General features: G+C 37.4%; 3 protein-coding genes and 1 non-coding gene across 6 annotated transcripts; all 4 read right to left on the reverse strand.

Moving 5' to 3' along the window:
• Positions 1 to 2,289: 2,289 nt before the first annotated feature.
• LOC122000570 (serine/threonine-protein kinase UCNL-like) lies at positions 2,290 to 3,785 on the reverse strand. Its single transcript, XM_042554943.1, has one exon. The coding sequence runs from the start codon at positions 3,649 to 3,651 to the stop codon at positions 2,437 to 2,439; it is 1,215 nt and encodes a 404-aa protein (XP_042410877.1). The 5' UTR covers positions 3,652 to 3,785; the 3' UTR covers positions 2,290 to 2,436.
• Positions 3,786 to 7,373: 3,588 nt separating this feature from the next.
• On the reverse strand, positions 7,374 to 13,839 carry LOC122002895 (protein cornichon homolog 1-like). Its single transcript, XM_042558279.1, has 5 exons — positions 13,641 to 13,839; positions 10,007 to 10,188; positions 9,105 to 9,227; positions 8,310 to 8,401; positions 7,374 to 7,663 (listed from the first exon to the last, which is right to left on the reverse strand). Exons 1-4 carry the CDS (start codon positions 13,713 to 13,715, stop codon positions 8,332 to 8,334), a joined length of 450 nt encoding a protein of 149 aa, XP_042414213.1. The 5' UTR covers positions 13,716 to 13,839; the 3' UTR covers positions 7,374 to 7,663; positions 8,310 to 8,331.
• A 417-nt stretch (positions 13,840 to 14,256) lies between these two features.
• On the reverse strand, positions 14,257 to 22,699 carry LOC122002894. 3 transcript variants are annotated; one of them, XM_042558278.1, is made up of 2 exons: positions 22,217 to 22,697; positions 14,257 to 16,294 (listed from the first exon to the last, which is right to left on the reverse strand). In XM_042558278.1, exons 1-2 carry the CDS (start codon positions 22,554 to 22,556, stop codon positions 16,257 to 16,259), a joined length of 378 nt encoding a protein of 125 aa, XP_042414212.1. In that variant the 5' UTR covers positions 22,557 to 22,697; the 3' UTR covers positions 14,257 to 16,256. The 3 variants fall into 3 exon arrangements, with proteins under 3 accessions (XP_042414212.1, XP_042414209.1, XP_042414211.1); XM_042558275.1 differs by lacking the exon at positions 14,257 to 16,294 and adding an exon at positions 17,851 to 20,001 and having other exon boundaries at positions 22,217 to 22,699; XM_042558277.1 differs by lacking the exon at positions 14,257 to 16,294 and adding an exon at positions 21,591 to 22,145.
• A 666-nt stretch (positions 22,700 to 23,365) lies between these two features.
• On the reverse strand, positions 23,366 to 23,437 carry TRNAP-UGG. The gene has a single exon. It is a non-coding gene; the product is annotated as a tRNA-Pro (tRNA).
• Between the last annotated feature and the right edge of the window lie 3,453 nt (positions 23,438 to 26,890).

Consider the following 26,890-nt stretch of genomic DNA (forward strand, 5'->3'; position numbering starts at 1 on the left):
TAGATCGGCATCCCAAGCCCGATCTATCATTGTTGGGTCTTTGACTACCCAACACCATACCAAGACCCTTAGATCCAACATTGAATCTTTCTAGGGTTTTCTCCAAACGATCAAGCTTTGCCTTTAAAGCTTGATTTTCCCTTTCTAGGTTCCTAAACCTAGAGTCAACATGTCCACCATGGGCATTCCTAGACCTACCCTTCCTAGGCATATGTCTCCCCTTCTTGGAATTAATACCATGGTTCTCTATTACCTTCTTCTCCTTAGGTAATGAGAATTTAACTTTCCTAGGTCTATCATGCATAAGTCTCCTAGGGTTATGATCAACATTTACCCTATTCTTATCATGATATTTAAATTTAAAATTTTGCATGGGCATACAATGATAATCAAAATCATTTCTCCTAGCATGCATGGGAACATGAAAATTTGAATTGCATTTCAAATTAGGGTATACCTCCTTTACCCTTGAAGCTCCCCCGTGACACTTGCTTCTCTCCTTCTTCTCCCATTTCTTTAGATGCGCTAGCTGCCCCCAGGGCGTAGCGCAGACGGTGGGTGCATGGTATCTCTGGCGTAATAGCCAGGGGTCGATTCTCAGGAACTGACGACCTGGGGTTTACCCCGCCATGCGCCTATGGCTTGTGTACCTGCATGAACCTTCCTCCATATCCGTGGGGCCGGCACTAGGTGGGCCGCTAAGGTAGCGGATCTACCTTTTTTTTAGATGTGCTAACTTCTTAATTTCTCCCTTCTTGGGGCATTTGGTGTGGTAGTGGCCTTTCTCTCCACACGTGAAGCATATGATGCGCATCCTCCTTCCTTGGGTTTCTTCATTCCTACAACCCTTGTTAGTATTCAAATTAACTTGAATGGGTTTAGGAGTTACCTTCTTCTTACCCATTGGACACCTACTCTTGTAGTGTCCCTTCTCATTGCATCCGAAGCAAATTATGTTGTTCTTTGACTTCACTTCGGTGGAGGTGCTTGCTATGTTGACTTCCAAGACTTCTTCTCCTTCACTTGTCTTGGAATCTTCTTCAATTCTTGAGGATGTAGATGATACCTCATCTTCCTTCTCCTCCTCGGATGTTGAGCGTGACTCAAGTTCCGTTTGCTCCACCTCTTCTTGGACCAATGAGTCCTTCTCCTTGGGTTCTCCTCTTCTTGGATTTGTGTAGGACTCTCATGAAGTGCAATTACCTTTTTCCAAAGGTCGTTTGCATTCTCGTACTCACCTACACTCAAAATTATGTTAGAGGGTAATAGATTTAACAAAATTTTTGTTACATTCTTATCCGCCTCCGCTTGCTCCCTTTGTTCCTCGGTCCAATATCGAGGTCGGAGGCGTTTACCCTTCTTGTCCGTAGGAGCTTCAAATGGGTCACTCAAGACAACCCATTGGTTCCAATCCATTTGGAACCATGTCTCCAACCGCTTCCTCCAATAATTGAATTCTTCTTTGTCGTACGGAGGTGGAATTCGGATATCCCATCCGAGCGGTCCTTCGGACTTCATCTTCTTCTTCCTCTAGCTTCTTGCTCTCTCGGACCCTCACGACTCACTTGACTCTTCTTTGTAGCCTTGACCTCTTTCCTTCAGGCCTACTTCCTTTGGCTCTCGTCCCTCGGATGCATTCAAGCCCGCGGCTCGTCCCCAATGTCATCCTTCGTGTATGCCTCGAAGTCGCCTCCCTCGGCATTTGTCCTTGCTGTCTTGTCTACGGTCCCTCAGATGCTCCATCCTTCACCGGACCCGAAGCCGTCAACCTGAGTCACATGTGTATCCTGCAGTTCTGCACAACTCAAGTACACATATCAAATAATGAGGGCAATCCTAACTTAAAACATTTGCCCAAACACCAAAACACATAGTCCCACGATCTATTGGAATTGCTCCAACATTGATTTCCACCGTGGCAACGACCCTCTGCAATGATCTTTTGAGAGGTGAGCCCTTATCACTGAATCAAACGACTATGAGAGTCCACGATGGCTATATATATAACCGAGAGTTTAAAAAATAAAAAAAAAAATCAATTATACTATATGGACACGGAATATATATATACATATTCTATCGTAGCTAACTATAGTCTTATTCTTTCTCAAATAATATTTAACGGTGCTTACTAATATTTTATAAAATTTCCATTAAACTTTATGTAAAGTTATATGTTAACCTTATATTTTTGTTATTTAAATTTCTTATATTATTGTTTTAGAATACCAATAAAGTAATAAGAATAGTTTTCTTTTATAAAATTTATAATTTTTTTTTTGTAAGCGCTGGACTGGAAAGGATTACACTTTGCCCCCTCATTATAACCTATTTCCGATGGCCTCTTGACCAATGGCAGTTGGTTACGCTATGTACAGAAGTAGAAAATTCGAGAAGTTTTGGGGAGTTAACTGAAAAAACGTCGTGCATTAGAATTTAGAACACCGTCAATGAGCTCGACGGCGACGGCGATAGCGACGGTGATGCCGAAGGCTGCCGGAGGCCCTTGAAGTAGTCCATGACGTTGAACCCTTCGGATCCCGCAGCCACTGCCTCCTCTAGCTCCTCGATCGGCGGCGGGAGGAACGGCGGTCTCGTGACGTCGGCGAGGAGGTCCCACCGCACGCCGTGGAAGAATGGGTGGGACCGCACCTCGTCGGCGCCTCCGGCAGAGCCTAGACGTTGGGAGGGGTCCTTGACGAGGAGGCGCTCGATGAGGTCGGCGAGGTCGCAGCGGCGGTTCCCAGGGAACTCCGGCGAACGGGAAAGCACGTTGCGGAAGGTCTCCTTGCGGTTCCGCCCCTTGAAGGGCGTCCGCCCGTAGGCCATCTCGTAGGCGAGCACGCCGAGGGCCCACCAGTCGACGGCAAGGCCGTGTCCCTCGCCGCGCACCACCTCCGGCGACACGTATTCCTCTGTTCCCACGAAGGAGAAGGAGCGGCCATCCGAGAAGCTAGTCCGCCGGCGACTCACAGGAGAGACCCTGGCGGAGCGGGCCTTCTTGAGGTGGTCTCCGTGTCGACGATCACCGAAGGCGAATATGCGCGTGAGATGGCCGCGGGAGCGACGGCGAGCAGGCGGCGAAGGCAGAGGATCGGCAACAGAGGAAACAGAGGAACGGGGGAGGTGCCGGGAGAGGTCGAAATCGGTGAGGGTGACGTGGCCGGAGGCCTGGAGGAGCACGTTCTCCGGCTTGAGGTCGCGGTAGGCGACGCGGAGGGCGTGGAGGTGCGCGAGGGCGTCGACGAGCTCGGAGATGTAAAACCGTACGGCGGTGGGCGAGAAGGCTGCGTCGGAGGACAGGGAATGGCGGAGGGCGTGGAGGTCGCCGCCGGGGCAGAAGGGGAGCGCCCACGCGAGGAGCTCCGGCGTCTCGGCGACGCCGAGAAGGGAGGGGAGGAAGGGATGCTGAGCGGCGTCGCCGGTGGAGGAGATGGTGAGGCGGGAGAGAAGGTTGAGCTCCCACCGCGCTCGTCGGTCGGCGTCGGGCTTGGCGGAGGGGCAGTGTTTATCGACGACCTTCAGGGCGAACAGAGGAGGGAGGTGAGGGTAAGGATCGCCGGCGCACCGGGAGGTGACGAGAAACACGGTTCCCATGGCTCCTCGGCCGATGACCCGGACCGCCCTCAACCGGTCCAATTCCAATTCCATTGATATTGTCTTCGTCTCTCTCTCTCTTTCTTGCTCCTCAATTCAATTGTTAAAATGAACAAGAAGAAAAACAGAGAGAGAATTTAAAGGACGAGGGAAAGGTGAAATAAGATGCCTTGATTTGTGACAGCGGATCCTATGGATTACTATATTGATTGATTAATTTATATGGAAAATTTTAAAAGTTAGAATGTATCTTTTGATGCAATTTGGCAAAAATTTTATGTTCTATATAACATTCATAAAATTGAGGGAGCAAAGTGAAATAGGTGATGGTGTAGTTTTTAAAAAAATAATAAATAAATAAATAAAATATTAAGTATTGATTTGGAAAAAGGACTAAGTATTTAGCTGGCATGCATGATGTATATGGTATAATAAAGAAAGTGATTGCATGATTAGGAGGTCTTAATATTAAATAGCTGGAGATCTGCATGGTGATTAGATTTTGTTGTCTAATTATAGAATTATTGTACTACATGATTCTAAATTTGGGCTTAATCATGGTTGGAGCCATAATTAAAGTTTAATAATAATACTCATGAATGAGGGCAAAAACAGAGGATTAAAAGCCCCGTAATTTATGTAGTATAAAGCATTTAAGAGAATAAATAAGAGAATTAGAGTTTACATCTATGTAGGGCTGAATATTTTAAAGTTTAGCCTCTAAGTGCAAAAGTTGCATTTATAATTTATCTGATAGGTAAATCAGTGGAAAGTCATCTATCTTCAAGATTAATCGAATGAAATCTAAACACTTAAATTATCCTTCAATCCAATTATTTTGATCTTAAGTCAATTGATGACATGAAGAGGGCATATATTTATTTATGAGCCGCCCTAACCCCGCCGCACGAAGAAGCTTCAATCTAAGCATCTCGATCCAACAACTTCAATTTTGTTGATTCGTAAATTCACGAGTCTCTACCCGAAGATCATTTAACCTAATCATCTGATTCGTCTATGATCTAATTTTCCTTTCTAAGTAAATATCTATATCGAATGATTGTTATGCGTCATCATTTAACATTGTGTACATAAGTGAGTAATGGACAGCCTTTGTGGCTTATTAGGTTAGAGCATTAGGGACTCAATCAATAATTAAGAGGGCATTCAATTGCTCATGGCCTATAAATGAGCCTTGAGGGCTACACTGAAAGAGATTTCTCCTTCTAAATATTTGACTCTTCTAAGTCATTTTGTCTTTGATATTGACTATTTTGTAGGCTCGTGTTCATGGTTAACATCGATTCGGGGGACCGGGACTAACAAGTTTGTAGGAGACAAGCGAACATGCTCTCTGATTGAGCTAACAAAGATCGATATTTTGTTTGGAATTTATCATAATTTGCCGGCATCATCATAGTGATTAGGTCTTTTGTATCTCTTCTCTTTTTTTTTTTCAATTTAACATTTTTTGTAGATTACTTTGATGGACACTTTATTGTAGTAGTATCAAACATATCGAGTCATTTGTGACACAATCTGACCTAACTCATAGGTTGGGCTAGGTTATCATTGTCCGGCACACAGATTGTGCTCGTCATGACCCAAATTTGGATTGCGTCGAGATCATCTAGTTAACTCAAAATTAGTTTGTAAAAACATATGATATGTAGAATAGGAGTACATTCGCGGACTAGAGAGATGCATTCAATCAATCAATCTTCCTTACGAGGACATTATTGTTCTAATGACCTTTGTCCAATGTTATAGTTTATTCAAGCTAGTGCTTGAGCACTTAGACCTCAATCCTAAATACTTTATATATATGTAATGGCAGCCACATTAGACACAATGATTGAGCTAATAACAAATGCAACAATAGTTGATAGAGTCCTTTTTTTAAGTTCATAGAGTCGTGAAGTTCGAGCCTTATTTATGTTATCATTGTTCAAATATATGTAAGAGTTCGATTTCTTTTACTCTATTAGACTATTGTTGGTTGCTCGCTCTACAATTGAAACCAAAGATATAAATTTACTGGCATCAACTCTAAACTCCGCGACTAATGTATTCTTAGGGATGAAAAGTTTGTAGTCGTTCACTTTAGGGTACAAGGAGGATTTTATAGTGTTGTGTCTTTATACTCTTTGGCCTTTGTTAAGAGAATGCTTACTTTTTAGAGATTTCTTTTAGGGAAAAAATTCATGGTGATGATCTCAATTGGCACTTCATAAATTATGGCTTTAATAGTGCCTTCCATGTTATTAACAAATTATAAAAAAAACTTATATTTATATTTTACTTCTCCCGATATCGAAATGAATCATGAGTAACTTTATATTCGTGAACAACATAGAAAGGTATATTGTTCTTGTCTAGGACTCCAATTTGATAGGTCAATAAGGGGGTGATTGTAAAGTGAGAGCTCTTGGATGCTCGTGGATTCCTACAATACTCCACCAAGGATTAGAATGGATGCCGAGATTAGCTCGGCGTGACTACCCAAACGTTCAAATTAACACAAGAGTTTGGGAGAAGTAGAAGTTGGGGGTAGTAAAAGAGTACATGGTTGTGCATACATGCACTTTTGGGGATGGAGGATTTTATATAAAGCTATTGTTGTGCTTTTACGTTGCCCGCATTTTTTAGGAAAAACGGTGCTCACGTCTTTTGAAAGAAATGACTATATTTTATCCAATTCTCCGAGAAAAATGATGTAACTAGTCACATAAGATGTGATGTAAATTCTAATAGAGTGTAAGCATGATCGAACTGAAAGAGTCTAATGAACGAGAAAAAGAAATTGGGTGACTCGAGATGAAGGAGTTGAGTAGACTAGCCGAACTCGAATGGATTAACTGAACCGAGTTGAAAGAATCAGATGATTGAACCAAAAGAGTCGGGTGACTAGGCCGAAGGAGTCCAGTGAGTGAATCTTAGGACTTTCACTTTCATCTCTACTTGACTTTTGACCTAGACTTTGACCGGAACCACATCACATGCTCCCATATCCCACATATCAGGTATATTACGAGAATTGAATTCGCTTGGCTTGCAAAATCGAAAAAGAGATAGTAAGGAATAAATTCCTCTGTTTGGCTTATAAAAATTAATAAAGAATCATTAAAAAAAATCACATTCATTATTTATGTCTAACTATTTAATTAAGAATCTCAATTTTAATAACTAATTGTGATAAAAAACTAAAATAAAATTACCTTAATATCATTTTTCATTTTTTTCTCTAATTATTTTTATATAAAAATATATACTACCATAATTTTGTTTCTATAAATGGAGAAGATTCTATAAATACATTAGACCGATAACATTAAAAATTATATCTTTCTCTATCTTTTGATAAAGATACGTGTAACATCTATTTTTATCAATTGAATATTTAATATAAAAAATTAAATTAATTTTTTATGAGAAAAAATCATTTACATGTTATACAACACTGGCGATGGCTAGTATATATAAAATATATAGAAATCAAACTCAACATCATGAAAGATTTGAGCACAATCTTTTTCTGAGATAATAAAGGAAATAACTTGCAAATGAAATAATAGAATTAGATGCTTTTTGTTTTTTGGGTGGTTCTGGTTCATGATTCCATAGAAATAATAATAAAACATGTGTATGAAATTATAAGCATAAATTTTATTCATGGACAAGTTGCATGCATGGAAGAATAATCGTTAAAGAGAATTTGGGATTATTATTAAACAAATTTCAAATTAAAATATAGAAAAATAATAAAATGAGCAACATTGAAAAAGTCTGTTCAACTAGTTTCATTTCAAGCGCAGTAAAAAGTCATTTTACAAAGCATAATCTCATGATAAAATTAAAGTTACAACGAACTGTGCAACTTCAACAAATTTTCGAGGGGAAGTGGGAGAAGTTTCGATGATACACTCACAAAACCATCATAATGGAGTGACGGCAAATCGAGCACGAGTTGCCGCATGATCGGTTTCATATGCCCTCGAACTTCTGATGGATTTCAACTCCGTGCATCTTCCTCCATGCTAAAGCAAGTCGTGATCAGCAAAGAAACCTGGAGTGTCGAGAGAAAACTCTGTCAAGCCAACAAAAAGGAAAAGATAGAAGAATTATAGATAATGATAATGCAGTTTAGGCAGAAAATTCTTCGATGGAGAAAGATCACACGGCGACAGCTACAGAAGTAGATCGCATTTTGGGTACATATCAGATTACTTTTGAGACTGATCGTCCAAAGTGAAGTATTCCTTAGCCTTTTCTTTGTCACTCCTATCGACTTTTCTTTATTCATAGTTTAACAAAAGTATAATTTTTACTCTTCTCTTCATCACTCATATCGACTTTTCTTTATTAGTATTTTTTAATCACTTCTTTTGCCCAAACAAGGAGAAGCATTGGTTCAAAAGCCTGAAAACTCTACCATTAGCATCACTTAGAAAGTTGTATTGCAATCTAGGATACTAGTTACTTACCATACTATTATTTAACAACATTAGTTAAGAATTATGGGCAAAAGGTAATTGATCAATTTCTTATCGGTTCATTCCAGTTTATATGATAGTTTATTACTAAAATTCAATATAATATTACATATGACGAATGAGTTTAGATCATTCAAGTGACATTTTCAAGCAAGCAAATGAAATTTCTAAACAGTGGATCAAAGAGTATTCTTTAAGAATTGAGGGAGAATGGCTTACCGACTACCATTCGTAATACATATCAAAACATCCCAGATTCTAAATTCCACTCATCTTCGTTGATAAGTAACATAACGGCAGTAGTCACAAGCCTGGAAAAGGTTGCACATTTTAGCAACATCCATGAGGTTAATGATAACAATTTGAAAACTATATATTAAAATGACGGCTCAAAGAACTAATTACTACCAAACAAACAAGAGCGGTGACATACCAGATGAAAATAAAAAATATCTTCAATGATATCATGAAAGCCAGAAAAAAAAAATTACTTTCAGAAGGTACAAAGATATTACAGTCTTACAAGCAACAAAAACAAACAATATTCTAAGAACATCATGGATCTCAGTCCATAACCAACATGATGTTATAGTTGGTCATGTTAGATAAACTTAAAATAGATTATTTTTTTCTTCTATTTAATTTAATATGATTAATACTATTGTAGACCTGGACTATAGTTAACTTTTCAGAATGGCTTTAAAAAACAACTAAAAGATATAAATTTTACTAATGGTAATTTTTACTGTGAACCTTTAATATTTAAAAGTCATTCTAACCCGTTCACTACAGTCTGCGTCTACAAAACTATTAATTACATTAAATTAAATAAGGGAAAGAGAATTTATTTTAAATAATAAAAAAAGGAACTTTAAAGATAAATAATATATGTTGGCGTAATAGTTTCCATCTAAAGAAACAGTAAAAGAAATAACAAAACTGTTAAATACTAAATCAAAGCATAGAACTTTTTTTTATGAGCATTAAGGAAAGTAATAATCTTGAGAAGCATACCTGTAAATGACAATGATAAAAATGCAGCAATAGAAACCAAGCTTGATAAATCTGTATTTCTTCTCTTCATTCAATGCTCTAAAGATCTCAGTAACATCTATTAGATGCTTCCTTTTCATGTATCTGGTATGAAAGATGCATCAAATATATAACTATATTGATTGTTAAAAATATGGATATAGGATGCCCTAAGTTGGTGCAGCTAAATAATTTGACTATTTGAATAGAACATGCCTATTAATACATGTCAATTTCTTGCAAAAGAATGTCAGAGTAAGGATGACACACAGAAGAATATTTTTGTCAAAGATGTCAATGAAAGGTATTTACTAAATCTAAATTTAAATATAGGTGACAGAAAATCAAGGTATTCCTCCAATTTTTGTATGGTAACGCATTCTGATTCCTAATGGAGGCCTTCTGTTAATATCCTGGTAGGGTTTCATTAGAAAGCAAGTGATAGATATATCACTTGGTAAATGCTTACACCAAGCCCAACATGGTAGCCACATATATTTTGATACACAGTTCTAACATGGAAATGAAAAATGACCAAGGAAAGCAACACATATGTATACATAAGAGTGAGATTAGAGTGACCAGTGCTAATTACAACCTTATTTCAGTTTGATAAATGATAAACACAGTCAATAATAATGAGAGCTAAAAACAACCCCCACAAATGCATCAAGTATATTGGAACAACACTACTTCCAAGGCAATTGATAAATATCAAACTGACTAATCGTCATTCAGCAATCAATATATAGTCAAATTTAAAATGGAGTGAAACAATTGGTCAAAAGAGTGAAATTGTAAGGGGGCATTTTGATAATTTAAAGGAAAAAAATCCAAACAGGGAATATCAGAAACATTTTAGACGAAGGCAAGATGATACATACAATTTTATGTGGTAATATGTGACAGGAGCCATTATTAAAAATGGAAACCAATGCCATGTTAGGAGGAATAAAATGCATAATATCCCCTGCACTATGAACTCTGGAGTCACAACAGCATTGATACGTGACGATGAATCATATGGGTTGATGTAGTCATACTCCAAATCAGATAGGCAAATAAGCTGTTTCAGAAGTACAACCAAGTAAGTTTCAAGGGAAAAGAGTAGTGTGTCTAAGATTTTAACAGATCTAGGAATTTACTAGAACAATAAGATAAACAAAAGAAAGAGTTAGTTTGAACTTTTAGAAATAAATTCACCCGAACACTATTAACCAAGAGACCTGACAAAAGAACAGACTCCATATCTCAATCAAGCAAACACATGCTGAATTAGGTATGAATAGCCTTGGATAAATGCTACCAAAATTAGGTCTATGTGCTTTGACTATGAGTGTTGCTTAGTCCTTCAGACATGATTTCTCTATTTTATGGATTTAGAGGGAAGCCTGGCCTTAATCTATAAATATGTTTTAATTATATAGCAGATACTAATTAATTGTGTCTAGTCTTCCTTATCATGGCAACGAGAAGAATTACTTATTTGAAAGGGTTAAATCACCTTTGAAAGCAGCAACCATTAGTTTCTTATTCTCAAAATTTTTTACTTTATGCTTACGGATGTTAAGAATTATAAAGAATGTTTCACCCTGTCATTATCAACAGAAGGCCAGGCCTTCATATCTTGGGATGTAAAGTTAAATCAAATCTATGCCAAGGAGAACATCCCACCTTAGGACAGATACCAATCATCTTTGGTTTCTATTTTTATAACCTCTGTGCAATTCTCTTTTGTATGTTAATATCTTCATTTAATTCTTTATCGTTCATATTATTATACATGTACTTGATCTTTTATTATTTTAGCTATACGCAAAATTATCTCCAATTATCTCAGGAAAGAAATTTCTTATTTTGATATTGAGATTAATGATAAATTTAATATTTTTTATATTATTGTAGAATTTAATTGTTATGAAATTATGAGAAATTCAAAAAAATATAAATCCACACGTGATAGGTTTTTAAGACAATTAAATATTATAATACAATGTATGTGTACCTCTAATTTCAATATATACACACACACACATGAGTTTGTTAGCCTGGGCGATACGCTTGGGCGCCTCTCACGTGCGGAGGTGCCTCCCTGTGTGAGAGGCACCCCTGCGCGTTGTCCAGGCTAACAAAACTCTCTCTCTCTCTCTCTCTCTCTCTCTCTCTCTCTCTCTCTCTCTCTCTCTATATATATATATATATATATATAAAAGACATCTTGGATTGAATGCTTTAATTTTACATATGCGTAAATTGATCAAAATAATAAATACTAATGCAAAAAATTTAACAATTGATTAAAACGACACTGCAATATAAAAATAAAATTAAAATGTTAGAAATAAAGCACTAAGAGGCTACTGGCATCTATCCAAAGGTTAGATGTTGCCCCTTGCACAGACTTGATTCGACTCTACACCAATAGATACACCTAGATCCTTAATTGACAACAACAAAGAGAATCCTGTTTGCAATCCTAACATTTTCAACAGCGCAAGGTAGAATATAGAGAAATAAGAAAATAGTGACTGTTCCATTGCAAGGTGATTTAACCTTTTAAGTAGAGGAGTTCAGCTTGTTGCCAGGATAAGGTAAGAAATAGGTGTAACCAACCAGGAATGACTGCCAAGTCTTGTGACAAAGCATAATCAATCAGGCTTTTGGGAGAGTTTTAACACTTCTTCATTTGGTTGATGATTATTATTGGATAAGTTTATCAAAGTACTTGTACATTTAAGCTAACAGTATTACTTGGTAATATTTATCCATTCAGTCAATGATGTTATCTTCTAAGATTATTAATAGGTAGTACTTATCCATTTAAACTAAATAAAATAACTTATGCTGAGCATGAAACTTTAAGCTTCATTAGACTCAACAGTTTAAAAGGATTCAACATACTCCTACTCTTTGATACCATAGGATAGAGTAAATATAGTAGCATCCTAAATTAGTCATAATGAAAGTACAGCATATTGTTTGTTGCTTGATAGAAAATCCATTGAGCTGAAATGATAGAGAGGAGCCTATTAATTTCATCTGCAATCAATTGCCCACTTGATTTCATAGTTATTAAAATTGGCCCAGACTGGAGGTTCAACCAGAAAAAAAATGGAAACGAGTTCCTGGATCAGTCAGTTCCCTTTAAAGATCAAAGCTGCAAATACCCGGTCAAAAACAATGACTGCCAATTTTAAGAAATCAGGAAGATCTGACTAGTTTATATAAAAAGAGTCTGATTTTGTTATGGACATTAACATGATAGAATTACCCATTTTCATAACAAAAACATAAAGGGTGTATCTAACAGTTGATTAATATTGTTGTTAAATTTTAACTCAACCCTTACCTTAACTCTAGCCACTGAAACACCCTATGATCTCATTCTCTCTATTCTGGATCTTGAGTCTTAACTGAAGAGAGTGAATATGGAACACCTAACTTACAAGAAGGCACCAACATCAAACACCATTGATCTCCTCAACTCCACTTTACCTCATGCATGGCCACTTCATAAGACAGTCACCAAGCTAATTGATCCCCCACCACTTCCTTGTCCTTACCTCATGTACATTGATGGTCTCGCACATTGTCGGTTGTTCTATTGTCCATGCGCAACAATGCTCAAGTGACAATCATCCTTGCGGGCAACCATCCTGCACTGGACAACACTCCTCTAAAGCTCCTCCACCGTTCTTCACAATCAGAGCCCACACACATTAGGCTCTTCCTTATGATTTGTTTTCCAAAATTATATTCCTCATTTCCTTGATTATACATTGTAATTTGGCTAGAAATTATATTTCTTGTTTGTTATAAAATAGTTTCATTAGTATTTTAAGATATAGTTCATTCGCCTTTGATTGCCACCAAATTATTATGTGTAGAAAATTATTGATTTGTTGTTTGATTTATGAATCTAAGTGGGTCTGTTAAATGAACTCAGTCGAGTAAACCAACCACTAAACAAGTAACCTAGAGCTTGTCTAGTTTGATTTCTAGTCTGGTTTTGTAAGAGGTTAAAGAACTACTACCTCGGTGAAATAAAAGGGATTTACATTGTTGTCATGATAAACACGTTTGACATCTGGAACCATCAAAGGAATCAGTAGGTACCAAATGCGTTTTGTTTGCAAAAAAAATCCGCCAGAAAATAAACAAAAATTTGAAAAAGAAAAACAAGTATTTATCATCAACTTTTTGACATCGTGTTTTAACAAAACTCTTTTTTGACACCAAAGATGCTTGATTATCCAAAAAAAAAAAAAAAAGGGTAAAAGCTAACGTGAAAAATGTTGAGAATTTTTAAAAAAAAAAACATTGAATTGGAAAAAAAAGTTATTTTCATGCTCCGCTATTCACAGACGACAGGGGTGGAGGGGGAATTATAAACAGAACAAGGAGCTATATTCACAGCTCGGACGACAATCCTACACCGCGATCTAGCGCCAGTTCAAGTTAACAGCAAAAAAGAAAGCGACTTTCACTAGGGTTTCGCATTGGGGCTTTAGGGTTTACCTGATATGCGCTGAATCCGATGAGGCTGATCACCGCTACGAAGGAAATGAACCAGAGAACAAGCTCCCCCACCATGGCGCCGTCGTATTCTCCCGGTGATCGCGTCGGACATCAAATTTTTGGGGGGATTTTTTTGCCATTTTATAAGCCGACGCGCAAAAGTTTAGGGAAAAAAAAGTAATGGATAGTGTCAGTGATATAACAGAACTTGCAGAAGCGGGACCTACATCATACAGCAGTTTACAACCAATAAAGATATGGTAATATCACGATTTGGTCAATTAATATCTGAAACTTTATTAAAACGAGTGTAATCTTACACACGCGTTGTAATAGTGACGCTAGAGAATCCCATCAACAAACTACTATAATGAGCTTTCCTATGAAAAAAATTATTTTAATTTAATATTATACTTGTCTTAGTAAAAAAATTAAGAAAAGTATATTTTTTTAACATTATCGGCCTAAAATATTTATAGAATCTTATTTGATTATGGGACTAAAGAGAACTATATTTTTTATATAAAACAACCAGAGAAAATGAATGATGAGAAAATTTCATAATAATACGCTGTAGCTGAGTCTCGAACTCTAGATCACTGATTGTTTCGCTTGTGAAATTACTAATAAAATTTGAAATTATTTTTAGTGTAAATAAAAAAAGGACATTAACGTAAATACATTTTAGGCTTCACCAAAATTAATTAGTAAAAGGGAGAGATTTTTAATAAAATAGTAAGATTAGTGTTTCAACTTCTTGGAATTATTCCAACTTAATTAAAATAAAAATCTATTATTATAATAATTTTCATCAAAACTATTATATTAATAATATAAAATAACCCAATTAAAATAATTTCAAAAAAATATATAATAATTTTAATTATTTTGATTATAATGGGTATTTTGAATATAAAATTTGGGCTTGTTTTGATATTTTTTTAAATATAGGACCTCCTTTTGATTTTTTACCCATTAACAAATATATAATTATATAAATTGTTATCAACACACATTATCTATTAAAGGTGGTCTATATAATAAGATTAATTAATTAACTAATTGTCTTTAAAAATAAGCATTAGGTAAAAATTCACTTGAGCATTTATTTCTTGGTAATAAAATTACTATAATTTAAGAAGAAAATAGCCCATAATTAAATTGCCCAATTGTTCCACAAATAAACTTTGAATGATTAATCTCACAATTTTTTGAAGTTTATGGTAATTAAATGAAATGCAATAGATAATATCTAATAAATAATTTTTTGAAGTAAAAAAATTTAATTAAAAATAACCATAATTTCATCACTTTATCTTATTTGTAAAAAATAAACTAGTTTTTGAAATTGATTTGGTATTCTACATTTAAAATTAGATTACTTTAATATGGTTCCTAGAATTATAAGTTATGTTATAAAAAAAAATAACATTATAGTTTAAACAATAAATGCCATGCTTTAGATCTAATAGAAATAAAATAGTATAAATATTTTAATAATATATTAAATACTAACATAAATTACTAATACTATTGATGTGGTGGGAACAATAGAGGTCACGTTACAGCCCCATTCATGACTGAACTCGGATCAAGTTGACTAACTCGTGACCGAATTAGAGTCAAATTAACTAGCTCATGCATGATCTCAAGCTATGTCAGACCAGCTCTTTAAAGGTCAACTCAAGTCAATCCGACATATGACCGACCTCAAGCCCAATCAGCCAGATGGTTCCCGAGCTCGGACACAACATGACAATCACAATAACACCAATTACAAAAGGTTGTGTTCATTGGTGAACAAGAAAAAGGTACGTTCCTTGGGAACAAGGATCCTCTCTTTGCTCCAGGTGGGTGGAAGCATTTAGAGGCACAATAACGTTATGACATTGAGTATTACTATCTTTCATTTCAATATCTCCCCCTTCCAATTTTTCTTCGTAATATATGACTTCAGCGTCTGGAGAATTTTCGTAAAACCCTTCTTGACCTTCCAGGGTGGGTCAATCTTCGAAAAACCTCCGACTAGCACATTCTCTTTGTGGGTGGAGAAACTTCACCATAATCTTGATCATGTACATACGAATCACACACAAGAGTTAGGAAGACTATTAATACAAATTAACCACCTCTATTTCGTCAACCATGCCCAAGCACCCCGAGTTCTATTAATAGAGCTCGATAGGAAAACATCAAACTGATTTTCCACCACTAGTTGACTGGTAAAAATACCAGTCGACTGGTCCTAAGTGAAATTCGACCGTTACATGCCAACGACTCGATACCAGTCGACTGCTCCACATGAGTTGGGCGAACAAAGACATTCTGTTCGTTACCAGTTGACTGATGAAAACACTAGTCGACTACTACAATAATTACTACAGTGACTACTACAGTAAACCCTAAACTTACGATTTTATCCTGAGTACAACCTCTCATGTACTCGTCCTTACCTGTACAACCTAGACCTAGTCTTCTAGCCTCCTCCATCAGTCTTGCGTCTCTCGGATGTCTTCCCATCTTTCACGCCCTGCCTTCTGGAGCTTCCATCGGCTTTGTCATTATTATCGGGTCTTTTGTTGCCAAGAGGTCGCGCCTCTAGGACTTCATTCATTGTCAAGTCACACTTAAACTTTCCTTGTTGTACCTATATCCTGCACATTCACAATACATATCAAATACAACAATAAACCTAACTTAAACTTTGACTCAAACATTAAAACCTAGGGTCACACTAGATTGCTCTAACAATCTCTCCCTTTTTGATGTTTGACAGCCCGTTTAAATTAGGGAAACATAAATACAATAATAATGCAAATAAAAATACATATCTACTCATGCATAAATCATGGAACCTAATCCTAGGCTCCCCCTTCACCTAAGCTCCCCCGTAAAGGCAAACTTCTCCCCCTTTTCAAATAAATGAGCAATCGCTCCCCCTTCATCTAAGCTCCTCCTTGAGTTAGGATTTCTTGCAAAGGTATGTAGGTTTCTCACTTAAACTAACATTGCTCTCCCTTTGCCATACATAAAAAAAAAAACTCCAATAATATCATAATTATTGGACTCTTTAATATCTAATGACTATAAATATCATGTATTAATCTCCCATAAGATTACATACATGTTCACCACTCTTTTGATCATTTTATAATGCTAAAAATCTTTTTCAGGTTGTATCAGACTATCAGTTGACTGCCCTCATCAAAACGAGCTTACAGAGATATTCTGTACTCGTGAATAGTATTATCAGTCGACTGATAAAAGTAAGCAGTCAACTGATAAATGTTGCAATCAACTGGAACCCTATTTTAACAAAAAATAATATTTCTGACCCAACTTCAGAAATGCATCAAAAACTCGACAGACCTCCAAAAATTTTCAAATTTTGTGGAGGTGTCTGTTTTACCAATGTCTACTTGGGAAAAATATATTTATCACATATTCCAAGATTGACATATAATCCAAAACTAGCTAAATGGTTCAATTGAACCTTAACCTAAAGTCCTAGTTTTGACTTTTTCTTGATATATCTACCCATACTAAACCATAATGCATCTCTAGCATTAGTTTATATGGTATCTATACATCAAAACTAATTTTTATGCAATATAAACTTAAATCATATTTCCATGCATGATATTCATTCTAATTGTGTCAATTCCTTGGATTTGAGATTCAAGTCTGTTTCTAAATCACTTGGCACATTTTATAACTCATCTGCTATGGGTCCCAAAGGTTCTTCCTAACCTTAGAACTCTTAGCCTTAATCACCTCCCTAGTTGACTCATCTACCATGTCTGTACCCATATGGTGTACCTTAGATTTTCTCTTCTTAACCCTGGGTACCTCATCCTTTCTATAATCATATGCAATCCTTGCATATTTCTTATCACGAACCTTGGATGATTCTCCCTTGCCCTTTGTCACTCCTCTCTTACCATTGTCATGTGTCACCTTAGCACTTGACCTCCTCTTAGCACGAGAGAGACCTAATTTAACATTTTTAGGTTTTTGACCACCCAAATGCATGTCAAGTTCTCTAGGTCAAATAATGAACTTATCTAGGACTTTCTCCATTTCTTCAAGGCTTACCTTCAAGGCTTGATTTTCCAATTCTAGGGTTTTAACCCTAGAGTCAACGTGTCCACCTTGGACATCTCTAGACCTATCCACCTTCCTAGGCATATATATGTCTCCCTTTCTTAGGATTAATGCTTAGGTTTTCACCCACTTTCTTTCCCTTAGGCAAAGTGGTTTGAGTCTTATTAGGTATAATTTTTAATATTCCTAACAAGCATGAAGGAATTTGAACTTGGATTAAACTTTAAAATAGGAATTACCTTCTCTTTTACCTTTGAAAAAAAAGGTAGATCCGCTACCTTAGCGACCCCCTAGTGTCGGCCCCACGGATATGGAGGGAGGTTCATGCATGTACACAGGTTATAAGCGCATGACGGGGTAAACTCCAGGTCATCAGTTCCTGAGAATTGACCCCTGGCCATTACGCCAGAGATACCATGCACCCACCGTCTGCGCTACGCCATGGGGGCTCTCTTTTACCTTTGAAGCTCCTACTTGACTTGATCTCCTCTTCTTTTTTCATTTTTTTTAAGTGCATCAATTTCTTGGGCTCTCCTCTCCTTAGGCACTTCGCGTGGTAGTGTTCTCACTCACCACATGTGAAACACCTAATGTATTTCTTCTCTTTGAATCCATCCCTACGACCCACATTAGTTCTTAAAACAACTTTACCGGGTTTAGGGATTACTTCCTTTACCTTTTTGAGCGAAGGACACCTACTCTTGTACCCCATCTTATCACACTCAAAGCATTTGATGTGATCCTTTGTGCTCTTCTTGATAGTTGAGGTGGATGGTTGAACTTCCAAGATTTTCTCTTCCTTGGATTACTCTTCCTCTTCTTCACTTAAAGATGTGGACAATTCCACTTCTTCCTCCCTTGAAGATGTGGATGATACCTCCTCATCTTTATTCTCCTCCTCGGATGTTGAGCACGTGTCAACAACCAATTGGTCCTTCTTCTCTTGGATCAATGAGTCATTCTCCTTGGGCTCCTCCACTCCTTAGAGTTTTGTAAGTTCTTCATGAAATGCAATTACCTTTTTCCACATGTCACTTGCATTCTCGAATTACGTACACTTACCAAAATGTTAGGGGGCAATAAATTCAATAGAATTTTCATTACCTCCTTATTCACCTCTGATTGCTCTCTTTCTTCCTTTGTCCAATACCGAGGACGGAGGTGTTTTCCTTTCATGTTCGTCGGAGCTTCGAATGGATCCTCCAATGTCATCCAATGGTCCCAATCCATTTGGAACAAAGTCTCCAAGCGCAACCTCCAATGCCCGAAGTCTTCTCGGTCATATGAAGGTGAGATCTGGATATCCCATCCAAGCGGACCTTCTGACTCCATCTTCCTCTAGTGCTTTGCTCCCTCGACAATTAGTCTGTAGAAAAGCAATCCGCTCTGATACTACTTGTTGGGACCTTAACATCCGCTAGAGAGGGGTGAATAGTATCTCACCCAAAACGTCACTTCCTACTCGTTAGTATGCAGTGGAAATACAAAAATAATACTAAGAAAGCTAAACCCTAAGCACTAAGAAAGAAGAAAACGAATCAACCTTAACACGTTTGGTTACGTGGTTTGAAGATAACTTGCTTCTACTCCATGGCGTGCCCGTAAGGTGGACAAAACCTCAATCTGTTGGTAGATCAATCCCTGGAAAACCTCCGGCTAGCACGATCTCTTTGTGGGTGGAAAAACCTTGCCACAACCTTGATCACGTACACACGGATCACACACAAGAGCTAGGAAGACTACTAATAGGGGTTAACCACCTTTATTTCGTCAACCATGCCCAAGCACCCCAAGTTCTATTAAATAAAGCTCGATAAGAAAATATCAAGTTGTTTTCCCGTCACCAGTCAACTGGTAAAAATACCAGTCGACTGGTCCTAAATGAAATTCAATTGTTATAGGCCAATGATTCGATACCAATCGACTGCTCCAAATGGGTTGAGCAAACAGAGGCATTCTGTTCGCTACCAATCGACTGATGAAAATACCAGTCGACCGCTACAGTGACTGCTATAGTAAACCCTAAGCCTAGGATTTTATCCTGAGTACAATCTCTCATGCACTCGTCCTTACCCTGCATAACTTAGACCTAGCCTTCTAGCCTCCTCCATCAGTCTCGCATCCCTCGGATGCCTCCCTATCCTTTATGTCTCGGCCTTATCATTATTGTCGGGTCTTCCTTTGCTAAGAGGTCGCGCATCCGAGACTTCATTCATTGCCAAGTACACTTGAACTCTCTTTGTTTTATGTCTGTATCCTGTACATTCACAATGCATATTAAATATGACAATAAATCAAACTTAAAACTTTGCTCAAATATCAAAACCTAGGGTCACACTAGATTGCTCCAACATTTTTCATATGACATTTTATTTTTTATACGAATTTGAAAGAAAACCTAAAAAATTAAAATTACATTTAATATCTCTAATCCCTCTTTTACTCTTTCCCCTATTTATTTTTTCTCGCCGTGTCTTTCTTCCCACCGATTCATTGCTCTTGCTATTCTCATGATTGCTCTTCTGTGGCTCCGTCATTTGCTTCTGAGTTCCGCCGATCCCTCTGTTTCTCTTTGGTGATTACGAATTTGCTTCACGATTCTTGTTGCTCTCTCTCTCTCTCTCACTGCACAACGTTGTGATTGCTCCACCGATCCTTATTCCTCATTTTTTTACTTCTATTGTTGCTTCTCGATTACTATTGCTCTACAACTACTATAAGTATAAACAATTGCTATCTCTATTTTAATGCTCAATTAAAATGTGTCTTATTTTGCTTTGATAGTTGATCCCAAGATTTTTTTTTTTATCACAATTAATGAAATGCATGTCTAATCAATAACATAATTATAAGATTAAAATCCATTCTTAAATCCATCAATGTTAAATGCTTAAGTGAATCAAATAACTAGTTTGAAATGTTACAACAACTGGGGAAACATACCCTAGCTGTTAGCTTTATATATATGGCAAAAAAATAATAGTAATAAAATTGATAAATATGCATGATTAAATACTTAATCAATGTTTTTAATACAATGTTGAAGTTAATTGAAGATTTTTTTACTAGATATACCTCCCCGCCTTAATTTTTAATACATGGTTATGCTTAGTAGAAAGGGACAACATATTTCTATTTTTTTTTTATTATTCTTGCTCTTATGTAGAATTTAAATTAATCAATTTCTTAATTATTTTCTACTCTAAATAATGTTGAATTTTTAACTATTATTTAAAATTCATAAGATTCAAAGTTAATCATTACAAAATTTGTCTGTATTGGTTATTTTAATATCAAATCAAGAGAAAAAATAGAAAAATAATATTCTATTATTCTTTAAGACACGAATTAATAATCCTTCATTGTCTGAGAGGACCAAGACTATACATCCATTCCTAATGAGGAGTTCGAAGTTCGAACCTCCTTCTAAATCTCAAAGAGTTGAGTTTAATGAAACTTCACTTGTACGATATCCTGAATTGTGTATTTTCATATGGTAACATCATGTTAATTATCGTGATGAAATTAGACGAGCGCTTATATCAAAATGGGGGCATATTAACTCAAATTGCTGGAGTACCTACAGACTAAATCAAAAAAGCAACATCGTCGATTTCAATATGCATGGTTTACAAAATTCCCATGGTTAGAGTATTCTTCTTTAGAGGATGCAACATTTTGTTTTCCATCCTATCTTTTTTAATTAAGTGAAGCACAACAATCTCCATTTACAGTTGAAGGGTTTAAGAGTTGAAAACGCGTTAATGATGGAACCAAGTGTGTTTTTTTGTCTCACATGGGAAGTTATAACTCAGTACATAATAAATCTGTAAAATTTATTGTTGATGTGATGAATATAACTTGACATATTGATCAAGTTATGAATCGAGAATTTTCTAAACAAATTCAAAAGAATCAATTAAGGCTTGCAACAAAAATGGAGAGCATCCATTGGCTTAGTTTGCAAGCATGTGATCGAGACGTCATGATGAATCTTCATAATCCTAAAATTATGGTAATCTCATTGAGATGCTACAACTTTGGGGAAAATGGAATACTAATATTGACCATGTTATCTTAGAGAAAGCTCTGAGAAATGTAAAGCCAATGGATGCCATGAGAGGCTAACGCCGCAACAAACTCCTGTCCAGCCAAAATGAACAATTGCGTGTATAGTAATAAAAGCTACTAATACAAAAGCGTGCAAATAGATGTCTCTCTTTGCCGATCGATTCAAACAGCAGATAATTTAGGAAGAAAATAAGATTATTTATTAGTTTCGCACTTTACGAGGCTACCTTCCAATTGGGGAGATAAGGTCCAGAAACTACCCACCGAAAAGAGTTAACCTTCTGGATAAGGACATTCTACCAAAGTTGAAGATAGATGTAGCAAACAAAACTATGATCATAGAAACCAATTAGATCGACAATCTTGAAGTAGAATTCGAAAGACAAGCGCAGCTTGCATACCTGACATCTCCTTGGGGCTGGAGGGGCAAAAGACGGCCCTCCCCATCCCGGACAAATTCGACAACATCCCAGCGAAGTAGAAGACCATGACGAGCCCGATCACCCAGGGCATCAGCATGAACCCGATGACGAAAGTGACGGAGCCGCAGAGCATAAGCGCGAGCGAGGCGCCGAGGAGGAGCGAGGCGAAGCCCGCGGGCGACATCCGTTGCGGCGGGCGCCGCATCAGCGCCGGGGGCGCGTCGGCGGGCGGCAGTGCAGGCTGGGGCGCCTGCATGAGGCCAGCGAGGAGGGAGCAGAGCTCGTGGATGAGCCGCGACAGCTGGTCGTCGGTGGGCATCGTGGTCGGGACGGGAAAAGAGGGAACTTCAACCCTAATCCCGATGCTGAAGGAAGCAACGGGGTCCGGTGACGATTTGATTGGTATTGCAAGGTTTATAAATAAAATACGGAGTGGAGGAAAGGAACGGGTGCGAGTGTTGTTTGGGCATATGAACAATGTTTATTATGTGTTTGAATATTTTATTATTTATTCATTTATCTTATTTCGAAAATAAAAAATTAATAATGGAAGGTCTAGAAACATGGAAAACAATTAAAAAAAGTTTGAAATATGGACAGAGGAAAATATGCCAACTATATTATTTAAAAAAATTTGTTATTTTATAAAATATTTATTCTAATATTTAATTATTCACGTCCTGATTTTTACTTAAAGGAAACTTTGATTCCAAGCAACAATAATGCGTTTTGTCCATCACTATTCTTTGACTACTCAAGCATGTAATTTAAGAAAAAATAATGAAAACTTTCATTTTGAATTTAAAAAGTAAACGAATATTTTAATTGGGTGATGTATGAAGCTTCAGATCTCCAGCGCATGGGAAAAATAGATAGACAAGAGCCTTTGACAATAAAATGTGAAAAGAGGAAATAGAGAACTAGAAATCGTGGAGAAGGAATTTTAAAGAGGTCTCTTTATTTCATTTTTCTTACCTTCTGATTTTGCATCATTTATTCTGAGAACAGAATAAATGTTTCCAAAGGAACTAATAATTATTTTTAAACGATCACCTGTCCTCATTTAAAGGAAATAACTTTTTTACATTTTCTCTGATTTAATGTTTAAAAAAACTAAAATTTTGAAATGGGGCATTCCGAGAATCGAACTCGGGACCTCTCGCACCCAAAGCGAGAATCATACCACTAGACCAAATGCCCATTTCATAATAATAATTTGTTATCATTATTTGTAAAATCGCGATCCTAGATCGTAGGATGCAAATCAATTTTTGTAGTAAGATCATAGTAGGATCGTAATAAAATCAGAGCAAAATCATAGTATGATCGGTGAAATCTTTAAAAGGTCATAATTTTTGACTCGGATTAAATCACATAACTTATAATATATAAAATTAAAACCTTTTCATAAATCTATAATTAATTTCAAAGTTTACCCTTAATCATCCCATCTCAAAATCAAAAAATATCATTTAAAGCTTTTTTGGATACTTGAAATATTTTATCTTTTTTTATTATATTTTTTTCCCATCTTTTGCAGAGTTAATGTTAGGGTTTTGAGATTATAAACACATGTTAATTATTTTAAGTTAGTTTTTGATCAATAATATTCTGTTATTTCTTTTCTTTTCCCCAAAATGATAAGTTTGTGTATGCCTATTGTCTAGTATTCCGCAGAATCAAAAGTCTTTAGAATATTATTTCTGACATTTATATTCAAATCAAAAAATTTAATAGTTTCTGCTATTTATGTTAGATGTTTTGGTAGCCTTTGTAAATCACAAGAATATTTTTAAGGTTTAATGTGATTATTATTATTGTGTTAATAGAAATTTTATATTATTTTATTTTTAATATGAAAAATATAAATATTATTGAGTGCGAGAATGATAGTTGATGCGGTGATTGGGGGGGGGCCCATCCCGCTGCCACGGTGGAGGTCAAAGTCAAGAGGGTCAATAGATGGACGGTTTAGACCGGTCGGACGAGTTATACTCCGACAAGAGATTAAACATCGATCCACCATCTTCGACAAAGGGAGTAATCAAACCGATGCTCAAATGACGCGCAGAAGCCGATCTGAGCGGCTCCTCCGCTCGGTCCAACATCAGACTCGACACCAGCTGAGCACGCTGACAGTGAACTACCCGCCGAGTGGCTATTCCGCTTGGTTCAATAATCGAGTATGAGGACAATGGGCTTCCGCCCGAGCAGCTATCCCGCTCGGCCCGACAACGGACGACACTTGGATAATGGACTTTCAGCCGAGCGGATATCCCGCTCCGCGCGACAGTGGACTTTCAGCTGAGCGACTATCTTGCTTGGCGTGACAGCAGACAACGCAAAGATAGCAGAATTCTGACCGAGCAGTCACTCCGCTCGGTCAAGCAACAGATACAGCGGGATATCTTTCGATATCCTTTTGGGAGCTAGTGTCGCTGACAGGCGACATGGTCAAACAGAAGATCATACGGCGGAAGCTTCCACTGTCGCTTCAGAGATATGCTCGGCCCGTTAAGGTACTGTATCAGGGACACTTTACTAACACATCTTTTCAGGAAAAGTTTGGAGATGTGTGCTCGCCTTGGGAAGCATTCACGTGCGCCTCCAAAGCTCTATATAAAGGGGGTCAAAGCATCGGCGGAAGTATGCTTTACACGTGATTTCTACTGTTACGCTACAGTTCTCATTTCTTACTTTGCCGGAGACTGACTTGAGCGTCGAAGGGCCATCGCGGGGGCCCCTTCCGTGGCTCGACACTGACACTGCTTGTGTTACAGGTGGGAGCGAAGTCCACCGGAGGTCAACAGGAGCATCACGTCCCCAGTATCCATCTCTTTGACTTTCGGACAATATCAGTAGTCAAATTATTAGTTAATTTAATTTTGTATATATAGTAATATAATTTGAGCTAAACGAATATATATATATATATATATATATATATATAGTAATTTATTTATATGTAAATGAGTATTTTTAGATCTCTTTTCTAATTATTAATCTTGTATCATAAAATTTTAAGGATTTTTTGTAAGATCGTAAAATTCTACGATCTTATCCCGACTGATCCAACCTAATCTTGACGTCAAATCAATTCTACGTATGATTGTGATTTATAATATTTGAAAAAATACCCTTATCAAATAAGTCCACTTTAATCTCGTTGTTGGTAGATATAAATTATCAAGATTTAATCAGCTTGTAAACTTGAATATCTAGATTATTTTTTTAAAAAAAAATTAATTAACCTGCCAACTTCAATTATTTGATAATCGATTATAAACTGATCCTATATTATCATGTCCAGAATCTGAGTCAGATGAAGGTCGGATGAAGTGTCGCGGGGTGTTGACGGGGAAGAGACTATGATGCTACGGTCGCACGAGCTTCGGAGAACGGTTCCCCAAGTGGCTCTGAAGGATTGTCGGGCCTGAGTTGGCAATACTAGAATTCTGTGCACACTCCGACAAGCATACGGAACGTTAGAGGCCAAGAACTAGGAAAAAAGTCTCCGGAGCAGACCCTCTGACGCTCAAGTATGTAAGTGAGCGTACCTGCGCAAGGAAGAAGATGTTTCTTTTTATATGACAATATGTACTTTCTGGAGACTGCCCCCTGCTAGAAGGTGTCGAGTGTCAGGATTTGTCGGTTGGTGGAGGACACGTGGCATTTTCCCATAAATTGGAGGAAAGTTTTATTTACAGATGACCCCAACCATTGGAATATTCCCTGACATGCAGTAGTTATTCTCTGACAGGTGGTTACGATTCCCTGACTGTTGGTTGGTCCTAGGAAGATCGTACCGGTTCCACTGTACAAAAATTTTGTACAAGTGTCGAACCTTTCCTAAACAACTCATTCTGTTCTTTAGAAATTAAATTAGGAATCGCAAACGGAACTTAACATTATTGATTCCAAATTTAACTTATCTGTTCTTAATGGTTTAGATTTGGATCACAAACGATGCTTAACATTATTGATCCAAATCCACCTATGTTATAAATTCAATTAAATATTAATTTACAAAATTTGCTTCCAGAACTGCATAGCGAGTGATCCAGCAGTAAGGTCGGGGGACCCCCTCTGGAGGGGAGTCAACGTCACATGGAAGTCAAAAGTCAAAAGGGTCAGCATGAGGTTCGGTCGATCGGAGAAGGGGTGGGTCGACCGGCCGAAAGGGTTCGAGCGGAATCAAAGACAACCCGACGGGGAGTCGGGTTTCCGACGCTTATGGTGAACAAGGTCGCCGGGCCGAGCGGGTAGCCCGCTCGGCCGAGGCGTAAATCATCAATACGGTGAAGGAACAGTCTCAGCCGAGCACGTGACCGAGCGTCTTCCCGGTCGGACCAATGCCTGCCGAGCGGAAGGACGCTCGGCGCGAGGAAAGAGGAGACAAAAGGGCAAGGGGACATTGGGGAACATCTTCTGACAACATGCATTTCGACGACCAAGCCATACACAGAAGCCCATGACAGAAGGTTCTGCTGTCCCATCAAAGATATGCTCGGACTGTAGCAGTATGGTGTCACGCATGTTCCTCTGTCAAGCCCATACTAAGGTATGGTAAAGGACATGTGTACGCCTCAGTAGGTGTGCATACGCCTCCCCACAACTCTATATAAGAGCCCTCAGACTTCGGCGGAGGTACGC

The sequence above is a fragment of the Zingiber officinale genome, chromosome 7A, assembly GCF_018446385.1.
Source record: "Zingiber officinale cultivar Zhangliang chromosome 7A, Zo_v1.1, whole genome shotgun sequence".
Lineage (NCBI taxonomy): Eukaryota > Viridiplantae > Streptophyta > Magnoliopsida > Zingiberales > Zingiberaceae > Zingiber > Zingiber officinale.

What these genes read in the sequence shown, in the direction of transcription:
- LOC122000570 (XM_042554943.1), bottom strand. Translation starts at nt 3,651, where the DNA reads ATGGAATTGGAATTGGACCGGTTGAGGGCGGTCCGGGTCATCGGCCGA.
- LOC122002895 (XM_042558279.1), bottom strand. Translation starts at nt 13,715, where the DNA reads ATGGTGGGGGAGCTTGTTCTCTGGTTCATTTCCTTCGTAGCGGTGATC. An exon ending in TCGGATTCAGCGCATATCAG is followed by an intron (nt 10,189 to 13,640) that starts GTAAACCCTAAA and finishes CTTCTGAAACAG; the next exon opens with CTTATTTGCCTATCTGATTT. An exon ending in TTTATCATTGTCATTTACAG is followed by an intron (nt 8,402 to 9,104) that starts GTATGCTTCTCA and finishes AACCTTTTCCAG; the next exon opens with GCTTGTGACTACTGCCGTTA.
- LOC122002894 (XM_042558275.1), bottom strand. Translation starts at nt 22,556, where the DNA reads ATGCCCACCGACGACCAGCTGTCGCGGCTCATCCACGAGCTCTGCTCC. An exon ending in CAGCCCCAAGGAGATGTCAG is followed by an intron (nt 20,002 to 22,216) that starts GTATGCAAGCTG and finishes GTGAATGTACAG; the next exon opens with GATACAGACATAAAACAAAG.